The 15,066-nt window shown below is 32.5% G+C and overlaps 1 protein-coding gene and 2 long non-coding RNA genes across 6 annotated transcripts; all 3 read left to right on the top strand.

Moving 5' to 3' along the window:
• Nucleotides 1-5,806: 5,806 nt before the first annotated feature.
• LOC139848158 (uncharacterized) lies at nt 5,807-8,143 on the top strand. Of its 3 annotated transcripts, XR_011759855.1 has the most exons (5): nt 5,807-5,946; nt 6,108-6,665; nt 7,004-7,146; nt 7,467-7,634; nt 8,097-8,143. It is a non-coding gene; the product is annotated as an uncharacterized lncRNA (long non-coding RNA). The 3 variants fall into 3 exon arrangements; XR_011759856.1 differs by having other exon boundaries at nt 5,807-6,665; nt 7,028-7,146; XR_011759854.1 differs by having other exon boundaries at nt 5,807-6,665.
• A 428-nt stretch (nt 8,144-8,571) lies between these two features.
• On the top strand, nt 8,572-10,387 carry LOC139850723 (uncharacterized). Of its 2 annotated transcripts, none has more exons than XR_011760113.1 (4): nt 8,572-8,729; nt 9,050-9,217; nt 9,680-9,725; nt 10,341-10,387. It is a non-coding gene; the product is annotated as an uncharacterized lncRNA (long non-coding RNA). The 2 variants fall into 2 exon arrangements; XR_011760114.1 differs by having other exon boundaries at nt 9,032-9,217.
• Nucleotides 10,388-11,669: 1,282 nt separating this feature from the next.
• LOC139848329 (uncharacterized) lies at nt 11,670-14,379 on the top strand. Its single transcript, XM_071838060.1, has 5 exons — nt 11,670-12,469; nt 13,058-13,110; nt 13,215-13,378; nt 13,591-13,736; nt 13,851-14,379. The coding sequence occupies exons 1-5, from the start codon at nt 11,701-11,703 to the stop codon at nt 14,162-14,164; spliced, it is 1,446 nt and encodes a 481-aa protein (XP_071694161.1). The 5' UTR covers nt 11,670-11,700; the 3' UTR covers nt 14,165-14,379.
• Nucleotides 14,380-15,066: the final 687 nt, after the last annotated feature.

Below are 15,066 nucleotides of genomic sequence, written 5' to 3'. Positions count from 1 at the left end.
CTCAACGCTCGACGCAATGGACTAAAAATTACGAGTCAACTATGCACATAAATATAATATAATATATAATTAATTCTTAAAATTAATATATATATTATAATATATTTATAAATCGTCGGTAAGAAAGAAGCCAAAGGAGGGTGAGCTGTATTTTCAAACTCCGCGACTCGCGGAGTTTGAAGGCAAAAGTTGCCGCGAGTCGCGGAGTACCCCTGAACTCAATTCCCTATAAAGCCAACCGAATTCTGATCATTTTCATATCCATAATATATCCATCTCTCTATCTATATACGTAATATTTATATTTATAATTTATATTTTAATTTTAATTTTAATTTTAAATCCTAATAATAAGGGTATGTTAGCGAATGTTGTAAGGGTGTAAGTCGAAATTCTGTCCGTGTAACGCTACGCTATTTTTAATCATTGTAAGTTATGTTCAACCTTTTTATATTAATGTCTCGTAGCTAAGTTATTATTATGCTTATTTAATCCGAAGTAATCATGATGTTGGGCTAATTACTAAAATTGGGTAATTGGGCTTTGTACCATAATTGGGGTTTGGACAAAAGAACGACACTTGTGGAAATTAGACTATGGGCTATTAATGGGCTTTATATTTGTTTAACTAAATGATAGTTTGTTAATGTTAATATAAAGATTTACAATTGGGCGTCCCTATAAATTACCATATACACTCGATCGGACACGATTGGCGGGGTATTTATATGTACGAATAATCGTTCATTTAACCGGACACGGGAATGGATTAATAGCCACTAGAATAATTAAAACAGGGGTGAAATTATGTACAAGGACACTTGGTATAATTGATATTAAAATATTAAAACCTTGGGTTACACTCAGTCGACATCCTGGTGTAATTATTAAACAAAGTATTAAAATCTTGTCACTGTTTAAGTCCCCAATTAGTTGGAATATTTAACTTCGGGTATAAGGATAATTTGACGAGGACACTCGCACTTTATATTTATGACTGATGGACTGTTATGGACAAAAACCAGACGGACATATTAAATAATCCAGGACAAAGGACAATTAACCCATGGGCATAAAACTAAAATCAACACGTCAAACATCATGATTACGGAAGTTTAAATAAGCATAATTCTTTTATTTCATATTTAATTTCCTTTATTTTATATTTAATTGCACTTCTAATTATCGCATTTTTATTGTTATTGTATTTAATTGCACTTTTAATTATCGTACTTTTTAATTATCGCAAGTTTATTTTATCGCACTTTTATTATTCGCAATTTCATTATCGTTATTTACTTTACGCTTTTAATTAAGTCTTGTATTTATTTATTATTTTACATTTGATTTTAACTGCGACTAAAGTTTTAAAATCGACAAACCGGTCATTAAACGGTAAAAACTCCCCTTTATAATAATAATATTACTTATATATATATTTGTAAAAGTAAACTAATATAGCGTTAAGCTTTGTTTAAAGATTTTCCCTGTGGAACGAACCGGACTTACTAAAAACTACACTACTGTACGATTAGGTACACTGCCTATAAGTGTTGTAGCAAGGTTTAAGTATATCCATTCTATAAATAAATAAATATCTTGTGTAAAATTGTATCGTATTTAATAGTATTTTATACCCCTTAGCTTTAACTATCACTATTCTTTAGAGTTCAATAGTCTCATTCGAGTGGGGTGAGTGAGGTGCAGTGAATTCATTTCTAATGCCATTTTGTAAACAGAATTCAACAAAATGTGCGATATATTCACCACCTCTATCACTACGATCAACCTTGATTTTCCATTCAAGTTGATTCTCAACTTCGTTTTATAAGCAATAAACTTCTCAATTGCTTCATCTTTACTTTAAAACAAGTAAAATAACAATACTTCATCTATCATCGATAAACGTAACAAAGTATTTGTTTTCCATTCCTCATTGGAATGAATTTCATGTCACACACGTCCGTGTAGATCATATCAAGGAGTTCAGTTATTCTTTTAACTAATTTTAATCGGTTATTCTTTCAACCAATTTAAAAGAATAGTCTCGTTTATTTCCTTTCAACCCACAATTCCTAGAATGTTGGTATGTAGTTCAGGGTCATCAAACCACGAATTGAAGTTTAAGTTAACAATGACCATGTCTTTCATGCCACACATTTGAAGACACAATTACGTAAGCATAATTAGACCAACCTAATTCATGTCATTGTTAACAACCATTACACTTACTTTGAACATATCATTCTGTTCATGGTCAACATGACTGTATCAGATTCTATTCTGACACCAAATATGGTTAACAACCATCTGGACACCAGATTCTTACGAATCTCATGAACATATAGCACATTGTTCAATGTAAGTTCTTATTCGGAGTTCATTTAAGGATTACAATCCTATCGCAATTGATATCATCAAAGGCAGAGTTATCCATGAAGAGCTTTTCTCCATTTTACACATACATGACGAATAACCGCAGTATAAATCAACCTTTTCTTGGTGTTAGAACCAACCAAGTTAACTTCAGAGATCATCTGAAATTTGAACTAAACTGTTTAACAAAACAGAAGGTTTCGATGGCTTAATTGTTGTTAACAAAACAACAAGTATCACGTGAACTGAATTAATTTGAGTTTACAACTCGAAATAAACGTTTTAGTATACCGTGAACAGAATGGGTTAAACCAAACAAGGTTTCAACACGAACGATTAAACCAAACAAGGTTTCAACCCTAAAAGGTGAACCGCACACGGTTCAACCCAACTGGATAAACCAAATTAGTTAAATAACCAAATAGGTTAAATAACCTAACCGGTCCAAACAGGTATCACCTTAAAATTAATTTCAACTCAAACGGGTAACCAAACAGGTATCACCATAAAACTGTTTTAACTCAAACGGGTAAACCGAACAGGTTTAAACCCTAAAGTTAAACCAAGCAGGTTTAAACACAAACATGTAAACTAAACATGTTAAAACCAAAAGGTTTATACTAAACGATTAAACTAAACCGTTTTAACAAAACCGGTTAAACCAAACATGTTTAAGCCCAATTGTTAAACAAACAAGTTTAGATCCGGTTTAATAACAGTCTAAAACTATCCAATTACTGTCCCGAAGATAGTCTATAACCAGTGTCGAATACTATCTGGAAACAGATCGAATTACAGTTCGAAATCAGTCCGGAAACGGTCCGAAGACTCTTCGAATACACGTTATAGAACGATTGACTTGCGCACAAGTAATATGAATGATTCCAAACCTGAATCGCGCTCACAATTTGAGCATTATGATTCGCAAGGTTCAGCCAAGAACCTCGCAAGGTTCAGCCAAGAACCTCACAAGGTTCAGCGTGATTAGACAAAAGAACATCTTTTGTTGTCAACGCTTAGAGTTCACACATGTGAACTTCTCACGTCTTTCTCAGCACGAGAAAGAACCGCATTCAACAGCGGTGCTACTGTCGCAACATTGATTGTAACAGCGTAGCTCATGATCGGTTGAGTGCTCGGGTCTATATTCCTCTCGAAAATCAATCGTAACAATTATTAATAACAATGTCGAACTTATAAATAATAATTAATAGTCACATTAATTAAAAGTTCGTATATTAATCTCATGTATACAACGATTTAAATTTCAATGATCATTATGCATAACATCACAACTACAAAATTAAAAGACATATAGTACACGTACATATGCACATTGTCATCAATATCTAATAAAGCAAACCAAATAATATTCAAAACATTTGCCGTGTAGTTCATAGAGAACATAACATCTCAGATTAATTAATTCATCTAGTACCAACTCGGTACTCAAAATAAATAATGAAGTCACCAAATATAATACAGCTCATAATTCGATAATAATTTGATGACCATAAGAACTTAATTATAATCGCAGTACAATATTTAAACCAATAACCATTTAAATCATGTACAGTATCGAATTATATATGCAAATAACATATTAACATAAAATGTATCTTAGTTTCCAATAATGAGTTTAGGATTATTAAAAGCCAATAACAAATTATATAAATCAAAAAGCATAACAAGATCATATAATATTATACTCATTATATAATATTGTACTCATTGGATTCAACAAAGTTTATACATTTTATCTAAAGTGATGAAAAAATAATTATTCAAGAATCCTTATCCATCCTTATACCTAATCCACTTAATCAAAATCCCACAAATGTCGACTAATGAAAATATCAGTTTTCCATTTAACAAAATTAATCATATCTACTCCACCATTTAATAAAAGGGAATATTATAATTTATTTATAATAAAAATTAAAACATTCCATTAAGTTAAATTTGTAGTATATGTGTATGATAGCACAAAATGGCTAAAGAACTCTATTAGCTTTATTGATAAATTAACTGGCTAATATATTACAGGAAACTAACAAAAAAAAGGCCACCACTCAATGTTAAAAGTGAGTTACAAAACAATTCAGAAACAAAGACAATTATCCGGATGACTAAATTATCCCATGAACGATCTCCTAGAAACCAGGCAACTAAACGAAGACATGTTCAAATTATGTCAACAAAATTCCCATATTTCTTATAATCATGATACGATATACGGAGTATAATAAACTCATAACTACGTGTCATGATATATCTCAGTTAGTTATACCAATTGAATTAAACAGCAAGATAAGCAATTAAATTAATTCAATTCATATGATCCGATTATATAAAATCTAAACAAAAACATGTTCTCACTTTGACTTTTTTGAACCTCAAAAGATTAACTCAGTTTATGGTTTGTTGTTTATTAATCTGCCCAAATAATAATTTGTATGTAGCCCATTCTCGTAATCAGTTTCTAAAAACCACATATTGATACACATGATATGCAATTAATTAACATGAATAAATTTCAGCAATTAATTTATTAATTATCGTACCAACAGTAAGATGTGTAATCATAGAAATATGAGGTTGGTTCATAAAACGTTAATGAAACGGCATATATTACACATTCAAATCCAACTAGTTAAATTGATATAAAATTCAATAAGTTTCCGAGCAGATTATATATACAGTAACCATACTTTTATAGGCAGTAGCCCCACTTAAGGTTCACGTAAAGATCATATGATCATATTTAAGCATCATAAAAACAGTTCAGTATGTTTATAAAATTACTACGTTATCTCATCTCAATTTCGTATATAATCGAATCTGTTTAAGTTTGTAGGAATATATTATACGAAACTGAAAACAAGTATACATATTATCACAAACATAATAACAAGATTGTAAATATGTATTATAAATAATCAGATTAAGAGCGTAAAGTTAAAACGATCTAACCGATATTAGGTTGAACCGGGCTTGTGTTTGACACAATTCCCTTAAACAGATTCGACGTCTGTTCCCAGGGTACACCGGTCCGAAGCAGCGTACTGCCGGACTTGAACACTTGCCTGATAGATAATCGAACTGTGAGACCTTTATTGTTTTTCAGAGAATGGAACTTGGATCATATAAGAATGGTTATAAGATGTTTGTTGTGTGTTTCTTCATACCCTTAACACTTTATTTATAGTGCAAGTTTCCACCTACTTCCAAAAAGCCATTTAGAATTTTGCACTAAACACACAACTTTAAGACTCGATATCTCATTCACCTTTATTCCGTTTTGGACACACTTTAGTTCGTTGTAAAGCCCACGCTAGTGGCTACAAAACTCATTTTTTATCATCACTACTCATCATATATTAATTAGTGTCTTAAAAACACACTTTTAACCAATTTTCCAACAATACACTTCACCATCAGGTTTCGATTTTGATTTTGGATACCTCGATTACCATATCTTAAGTTTATGATTTCATGTATTTTGTTTCTCAAAATTCATCTTTAGTTGATGGCAATTGTAGTTCCCATACCATGCTTTGGTTGTTTCAGGTATTTATCTGTTCCAATTCTTTTGTTAAAGTGTTTATTTGTTAATTGTTTATCTTATTTCTATTGATTTTGTAGCTTAAAAGTATATGTTTGTATCTTTTCGATATTTTTATATTTATTTAAATTAAGTACAACATTGGTCGATACAAATATTGATCAAGATCAAAATTGGATAAGGTGGCCTGCTGATTGCTAGATATGACTTTGTGAAGCTTTCTAAATGCACACAAGGTGTTCGATGTAATGTCAACAATAATTTTTGGCTGTTTGGATCACTTATGATTTTAAACGTGTAGTTTTTTCCCTTATATGTTCACTATGGATTAACAACAACTTTGATTTGAAGGATTGTCAGCTAGCTACTGCTCTAGAAGGATTGTCAGCTAGCTACTGCTCCGGTAGATTTTTTTTTTATCAATATTTACAATGCTTTTTTATCCAGAAATTTATAGATCACGTTGGATACCTTTTACAAGCATATGTCCATAGACGATGACAACTTCGTGTTTATGTTTTGCTGAGCTTTTAAACCACTTTGCAGCCAACGAGCCAAGTGCCCTTCGTTTAACTATGTTTGTGTACGGATTACATAGGTTGATGCTTTGGTAGTAAGTGGCTGATATTGACACCTTTTTCAAGCATCAAATATACTAACAGTTTTATCATTATAAACTTAGGCAACCGAAGGTTACTGGATTGAACATTCATCATTTCAGCAGGTGATTTATTTCCATATCTTATATTTTATATAGTTGATTTACGTTAATGAATATTAACATGATCATTATATTAACATGATCATTATATTAACAAACCATTCGGGCTTAGCCTGGATGGCCACCCCTTGGTGCAGAGTGCGTTGTCCACATCAGTGGCGCGGGTTCGAATCCTGGGGGGGAGTTCTCCATGTGTCAAAAGTATTACTACTGCTCTGCGTGAGCGTAATCAGGACGATGGGAGTGAGGTTCGATCCTGGGTTTCTTCCTGGGGGGGGGGGGGGGGGGGGGGGGGAGTTAACCAACTAACCAAGCTGTCCAAAAAAAAATTATATTAACAGGGTCAAGTGCATTTTTCTTACAAGCATCTAAAGTCAGCTGAAGGTAGCCAACATTCTACACACATTTTTTTTAACCAAGCATCTATTGACATTTGAAGGTATCCAACATTCTACATACTAATGAGCTTACCAGAATTTTAAAGGTATAAGTTTAACTTTCTTAAGTAATTATAGCTTAAACCCTTTTCTAACTTTTGACTAAAAAAATAACACAACCTGGTTCTAATTTTAGAGCAGATGTATTCTTAACACATTAACACTAAAACTGTATAGAGTAATCGTACTGAGCTTTAGAGTAAATGCTACAATAACATGATGTTTCAAAAAAAAAATGCTACAATAACAAATAAAGACGTAACTTTTCGTATGAACCCATCTATTAATTTGGAATGTAATACTTTTGACCTTCAAGTCTACTTATGTAAATTTCTTTTGTAATTTTTAGGTTGTACGGTTTTTGCAGGATTTGACACTGTACGAATTGACAGTAGATTTGTGAATCAAGGCGCGCTCATGAAGAAATGAGGTGCTTCTTTTTGTTTCACTTCATTGTCCTCTAAAAGTAGCACTTAGCGTTGACCCATTTAGCCTACAAGAGTGGTTGTTAACTGCATTGGTAACTACATTTCAGGTAATACTCAAAATTTGCTTATTGTGTTAAATTTTTCATTTAAATAGTTATTTGTCCTTTAAAATGGTTTGGTTTTAAGTTTGATTGTATATTGGATCTACATTTGTAATACTCCGAATGAATGAAATAAAGATTAATGTAGTAATCGAAAAAGGAGATAAGTAAATGGGTCAACCAGGTTGAATCTCGAGAAGTGTTTGTTTGCATCATCTTCACAAAGGGAAGGAAAGTGTTTAGGTCGATTAATGAAAAAGAATAAAAAGCTTGGGAAGTGAACAAATGAATACTAATAGATTTAAGGAAAAATGAAACACTATATATTTACAGTGTTGAAAAGAAGCATGCATGTATTGTAGGTGTGGCCATCATAGATGTATTTTATGTTCTTGGTACCTCATGAACCGAGACATTAATTTTAAAATTATGACTTTGTTCGAATCTCATGATGTTTTATTTATACAGTTGCAATTTTATGGTTAAGGAAATGGGATTTTTCATCCAATATAAGGTATAACTATTTTCCCATTCATGGTTTTGGTTTGTAACTTCTTAAGTGTTTGCGATTATCTTTTGTTGTTGGTGGTATTATAAAGGTGAAAAAATTGTAACTTATGAAAATTGAATTGCAAATATGTTGAGTACTAATCTAGAATTGGATGTTCTTATAACTAATGTTTCTGAGATTTGTGTCAACCTGATGGTTCTTTCTTAGTATAACTTTAAGGATTCTTATTCGTTAATTAGTTCATGTTTATAATTTACAATGTAAATTATAAACACTTGGAGATGGGTCATTTAAATAATAGAAAGAAGGTACTTATAATAGGTTGATTTAAGGTGAGGTACTTATAATAGGTTGATTTAAGAGGGGGGGGGGGGGGGGGGGGGGGGGGGGGGGGGGGGGGAGTTAACCAACTAACCAAGCTGTCCAAAAAAAAAATTATATTAACAGGGTCAAGTGCATTTTTCTTACAAGCATCTAAAGTCAGCTGAAGGTAGCCAACATTCTACACACATTTTTTTTAACCAAGCATCTATTGACATTTGAAGGTATCCAACATTCTACATACTAATGAGCTTACCAGAATTTTAAAGGTATAAGTTTAACTTTCTTAAGTAATTATAGCTTAAACCCTTTTCTAACTTTTGACTAAAAAAATAACACAACCTGGTTCTAATTTTAGAGCAGATGTATTCTTAACACATTAACACTAAAACTGTATAGAGTAATCGTACTGAGCTTTAGAGTAAATGCTACAATAACATGATGTTTCAAAAAAAAAATGCTACAATAACAAATAAAGACGTAACTTTTCGTATGAACCCATCTATTAATTTGGAATGTAATACTTTTGACCTTCAAGTCTACTTATGTAAATTTCTTTTGTAATTTTTAGGTTGTACGGTTTTTGCAGGATTTGACACTGTACGAATTGACAGTAGATTTGTGAATCAAGGCGCGCTCATGAAGAAATGAGGTGCTTCTTTTTGTTTCACTTCATTGTCCTCTAAAAGTAGCACTTAGCGTTGACCCATTTAGCCTACAAGAGTGGTTGTTAACTGCATTGGTAACTACATTTCAGGTAATACTCAAAATTTGCTTATTGTGTTAAATTTTTCATTTAAATAGTTATTTGTCCTTTAAAATGGTTTGGTTTTAAGTTTGATTGTATATTGGATCTACATTTGTAATACTCCGAATGAATGAAATAAAGATTAATGTAGTAATCGAAAAAGGAGATAAGTAAATGGGTCAACCAGGTTGAATCTCGAGAAGTGTTTGTTTGCATCATCTTCACAAAGGGAAGGAAAGTGTTTAGGTCGATTAATGAAAAAGAATAAAAAGCTTGGGAAGTGAACAAATGAATACTAATAGATTTAAGGAAAAATGAAACACTATATATTTACAGTGTTGAAAAGAAGCATGCATGTATTGTAGGTGTGGCCATCATAGATGTATTTTATGTTCTTGGTACCTCATGAACCGAGACATTAATTTTAAAATTATGACTTTGTTCGAATCTCATGATGTTTTATTTATACAGTTGCAATTTTATGGTTAAGGAAATGGGATTTTTCATCCAATATAAGGTATAACTATTTTCCCATTCATGGTTTTGGTTTGTAACTTCTTAAGTGTTTGCGATTATCTTTTGTTGTTGGTGGTATTATAAAGGTGAAAAAATTGTAACTTATGAAAATTGAATTGCAAATATGTTGAGTACTAATCTAGAATTGGATGTTCTTATAACTAATGTTTCTGAGATTTGTGTCAACCTGATGGTTCTTTCTTAGTATAACTTTAAGGATTCTTATTCGTTAATTAGTTCATGTTTATAATTTACAATGTAAATTATAAACACTTGGAGATGGGTCATTTAAATAATAGAAAGAAGGTACTTATAATAGGTTGATTTAAGGTGAGGTTATGACCTTTTCTGTTAGTCATAAATTGCTTAAAAATTTCTATGTTAATGTCTTTTTGTTTATGTGGCTTTGTTTGAATATTATAGTTGATAGTTGATTGTTGATACATTTTGGATTCATTATACTATTGTGACGGGGTGATGTTGTATGTAGCATTCAAAAAGGTTTTTGTTGGTAGTCTATTTGAGTTACTTATTGCATATCTTCAAAATGAGTATCTAGGTACGTGCTTAATATCAATTTTTATTGTGGTGGTTGACAATAAGTGTTTCATTGCAGGGACTGAATGCCCAGTTATCAAAGGCTTTTTGATAAAAAAAAAAAAAGACTCAACCGAAGTACTGCTGGCATTGTTGCGACGAATAATTATAATATTGGTGAAGTAGAGAAAAGAAACGTCGATGAAATAATGATATGTATGCAAGTGGTTGGAGTATTTCAAATTATTTGTGTCCAAACGTTACATGTCACAAACTTATGGCTTTGTTAAAAAGTATATGCACTCATAATGGAGTTATTGGTTATGATAATTTTACTGTAAATATTTCTCTATTAAGATAGCAATTTATCACTAAGGTTTTCACTAAACCCGTGAATTCACGGGTCCCTTGACTAGTATATATATATATATATTATATATATATATAGATATATTAAAAGCACTTCTCAAACGGGTTTTAAAAATCACAACTCCAAACAACCCATGATGTATGGAAAACTCTTCAAAAGATATTTCATGACAATAAATGATTTAAAACCGTTGAATTAAATATGAAACCTCAAACTATACAAATTGGAGACACAACAGTGGATGGTTAGTAAAATCGATTCAGTTGCCACACTGTGAACAACTCAGGCTCAACAATGAAGTAGGAGGAACGAGTAATATACGTAAAAAGGGTAACATGACTAGTTTGTTCAAGTTGCCACCATAATTTTACACTATGACCCACCCTCTAATACGCAATCTTAATTTGTTGGTGGGCCCGACCTAACCATCAACAGTTTCTACGGTTATGTCAGTTTTAGTCAGCAAACTTCGAACAGTCCTTTGTACAATTTTGTTGGACTGAGTTGTCTTAATAAAATGATCTGTATATATATGTTGTGGACAATTAAGGGTGTTTTTATTTGACAATAAGGGTATTGAACTTTAAGCTTTTATTATTGTTTTTAATAAAATAACATAAGAAATTATTGATAAAAAATAAATTTAAAAAGGTAATAGTTGTTGGTCAAAAAAAAAAAAAAAAAAAGTTTTGAAATCATACTTTCGTGTATTCTCTTCTCATAATGTCCATTGATTAATTTATTCAAAATTATAGTAATTCATACAATACAATACAACTACCACTACTTATGTAACTAAAGCTATATACTCCATATTAATTTTTATTTTTTTTAAACAAATATACAAGTATCATCTGAAATGAGAAAAAAAATGTAAAGAATTCAAATTCCGTCCGTTGGGGAAAATAAAAATTCCCCAAAACTTCCCTCGTTACTTTACTTCTTATTACCAAATTAGGGTTTTAGCATACATCAAAAACTATACAATTCGTCAAAATTTTAAGTTGAATTTACAATCTAGTCTTACATATTCCACATCTGTTAGCTGTTTAATCGTTCTAATTATAGCATGAAGTTACAAACCCTAACTTCACCATCACACGAAAATTTACAACCAATGTTGAACGAGTCAATCTACCACTTTTTAGTTGAATTCCAAAACGGACGAACCGATTTCTCAGAACTCAGTTCAATCTTCTTCCGTCTGATCCAAACAATGACTGATCCGCCGCTTGAGTTCATCTGGTTTTACTCTGCACTCACGTTTCATACTGCTAATTCAACTGACGTCACTAATTCACATACTCATTTGTTATCTGTAAAGGACTTGTTTCACTCGTTAGTTTCGTTTCGTAATCTGTCCGATTGTAGTTACTTTAAACAAGTGTCTATTGTTGCTCCGGTTTTGTATGTTCTAGTTAAGTGTAGGTTTGAGATTTCTAGGGTTAACGTTGAGATCGAGAGTTTAACGGATACGATAGTTAGTTACATTCTTATGTGCTGTGAAAATGTTTTGGTGGAAGAACAGGTGGTGGAGAAATCGATGGTGGATTGGGTTGGTGTAGTGCCGGTTTGGATTGCGGATCAGGTTAGGGAGAATGGAGGTCGTGTAGATGGTTTGCAGTTGTTTCTCCCTCTTTCGAATGAGGATATTCGTCGAGGGATTGATGGGGAGTGTGGGATGGATTATCTTGCTGCGATTGTTATGATCGAGGCTTTTTTGTTTAGGTTGTGTCTGATGTTTGATTCTGGAAGTTGTCGGATGGAATTGTGTAAGGATGTCAAGAGTTATGCTGTTCAGGTTATTAAGGGATTCAAGAAGAATTCGACCTTTGTGGGTGAGAATACACTTGATCCTTGACTCTAACTTATTCCGTTTTAACGTTAATATTGTATATTGTATTCCGTATTATTGTTATTTGTTTTAAGGAAATTGATAAAATAGGGTTGTCATTAACGTATAAAGATGACATACTCTCAGTAAAGGCTGATCCATATAATGAAGTCAAGTGTGATAGACTCAAACTCTTAATTGAACAAGAATAATGTTTACTTAATGTATTCAGGTCTTCAAAGACCGTTTTTTTCATTGTTATTACGTCTTTAACACAAAGATTCTGTCTTCGTTACTTTTAACTGGTTTAGATATGACAATAGTTATGAAGTCAAATGTATTCACTGCATTAGTGTCTTTCAGATGGTGGTCAAGAAAGGCATTATAATGTTCTTGTGCTACACGATTATTTTTCTGCAATGGGAATGGACAAAATAGATGATTGTGCGGATCAAAATCATGTTGTGACTATTATGTAACCAATTTTAGTTAACACAAAAGAACTTGCTTAGTTGTCTATTACTTCTGTTGCTAGATAAAGAGTGCGGTTCATTCTCTTAGTAATGGTTTCTGATATTTTTCATTGATCCAGTTATGCTTTTCAAACTGCTGTTGGAACCAAGTTTACCCGTCGCAGAGCTCTTGGTCAGTTATTTAATACCATCAATTTACCTAAAACACAGTGTATGATCCACAAATCAGGAATGGTGACATATGGTTACTAATCTACTTCTGACATGTTCGTACAGTCTACAACGGATGAACTCTTCCTCAGGCAACTGCTTTTTGAGGTTGCTTTGGACTTGGGCTCGTTTCTCACCTGTGATGCCTATTCTCAGCTTTCAGATGTTAAGTACAAAGAGCTTGTCATCCTATGGTTGTTTGTCTCAAACTCTGCATTCCACTTTGCAAGGTAAGTCCTGCCTATTGGCCTATTAGTCAAAGATCTAAAATCCTGTTGAATTATAGAATGTCTGGATATTCTTAAATGTCTAACATACCTTTCAGTAACGAGACGACAGTGGAGTTTTGTGGGGCAACATTGGTAAACTGACACTAATGTATTTTGTACAAAACTTTGAATTCTGTTGTTCATATGGTGATATGTAATTACCTTTGGTACAGTGAAAATGGTGACAATGCAAGAGGTGATTGTTATCGTAATGCCTTTACTGGGTCTCAGCTCCCACATCAGATAATTTCGTGGGTCACTGGTATGACTACTATAAAACCAACAGCGCCTGATATTTCCTCCCCAAATGACATTATTGGTACGTTGAATCTTATCATGTGTCCCCTGTACCGTTGCTTATTTCTCATCTGACCCGCCTGTTTTACCACCTTTACTGGAACTCATGTAACAAGCTTCCACATAACTTCTGCAGACTGGCTGTTGGTCCTAGAAAAGCAGGGACAAAAAATATGTGATGTCAGCATATCAGAGTTGCATGTTAAAGCGTTGAAGTACAAGTCAATGGGCATAAACAATGAAGTCAATGGTTGTAAAACTATGGTCGAGGATGCACCTGTAAGCATCAACGGAAGAAGAAAACGTGACAGTGCAGGGTTTGGGGAGGTACAAAAGCAGATCAAAGTAATGAAATGTTGTCACGAGAATCTGTGTGATGACAGTTTCCAAGGTAAAAATGAAGTTGGAAACTCGGTCCCTGATCAAGAGATGGTAGATATGGTTTGGTGAGGCGATTGCATCGATTTGTAGTTGTACAATGTGCTAGAAAATGTTTATTGCTGCAGTGTATTTTGTTTAATGTAGAGCTTCTATGGTCCAAGTCTCTAGCAAATCTGATGGAATGGATTTAAGTAACCAACTTTCTTTTGTTAGTATGTTACATCACTCGACTTAATAATATTTAGGATATCTAATAAAGTTTTATAATATGTGATATATATGTTTACGACTCTACGAGGCATCGATATCAATAAATATTACTCTTAATACACATGGTGCCAATTATGTGTAGACTTTTCCTGTTATTCGACAAATGTTATGGCGATGTTAAACACTCGCTCTAATGAGCTAGATTCTAACATAGGTTATGAGATTCTGGCATATTATAATGAATCAAATAATAATAAATGGATAGAATATTTTGTATTTTGTATAAGGAAAGAGAGGTTAAGGTACAATTATGAATCCATTAAAGTGAATCAAGGGAAAGGTGAAAGCGAATCGACATATAACAAGAAACAAACCATGCGAATTTTGTGTTTTTTGGGGTTCTTCTTTGCAGTTCATAAAAAAAATAAAAATTGAAATAAGATCTTTAAGCTACAATGACAAACATTTGTGTTTTAGAAAGAAGCCAATACAAGAGAAAATGAGTACTTTCACTATACACTATAAATGAACAGGGGATTGTTAGATGTAGTTATGGCTCAAAACCAACTCATAAACAATATGGTATCTTTTAATCGAAGGTTCAGTCAATCAACTTTGGAACGATGGATCAATTATTAGTTAATTGTTTTGAGTTTTGACCATTTGTTTAGACTTGGGCCAAGAAAATGCAACTTACTCATTTAGTCGGAGAAAATGTGGCTACAAAACTTAACCATGACCTAGTGGTGAGGTATCCTCAT

Source organism: Rutidosis leptorrhynchoides, chromosome 5 (genome assembly GCF_046630445.1).
Source record: "Rutidosis leptorrhynchoides isolate AG116_Rl617_1_P2 chromosome 5, CSIRO_AGI_Rlap_v1, whole genome shotgun sequence".
NCBI lineage: Eukaryota > Viridiplantae > Streptophyta > Magnoliopsida > Asterales > Asteraceae > Rutidosis > Rutidosis leptorrhynchoides.
This window is presented reverse-complemented; position numbering and strand designations above follow the sequence as displayed.

Bases quoted from the DNA above. Each gene is read 5' to 3' on its own strand.
- LOC139848329 (XM_071838060.1), top strand. From the start codon at position 11,701: ATGAAGTTACAAACCCTAACTTCACCATCACACGAAAATTTACAACCA. The intron at 12,470-13,057 runs GTGAGAATACAC...TCATTGATCCAG, and splicing joins GAAGAATTCGACCTTTGTGG to TTATGCTTTTCAAACTGCTG. The intron at 13,737-13,850 runs GTACGTTGAATC...TAACTTCTGCAG, and splicing joins CTCCCCAAATGACATTATTG to ACTGGCTGTTGGTCCTAGAA.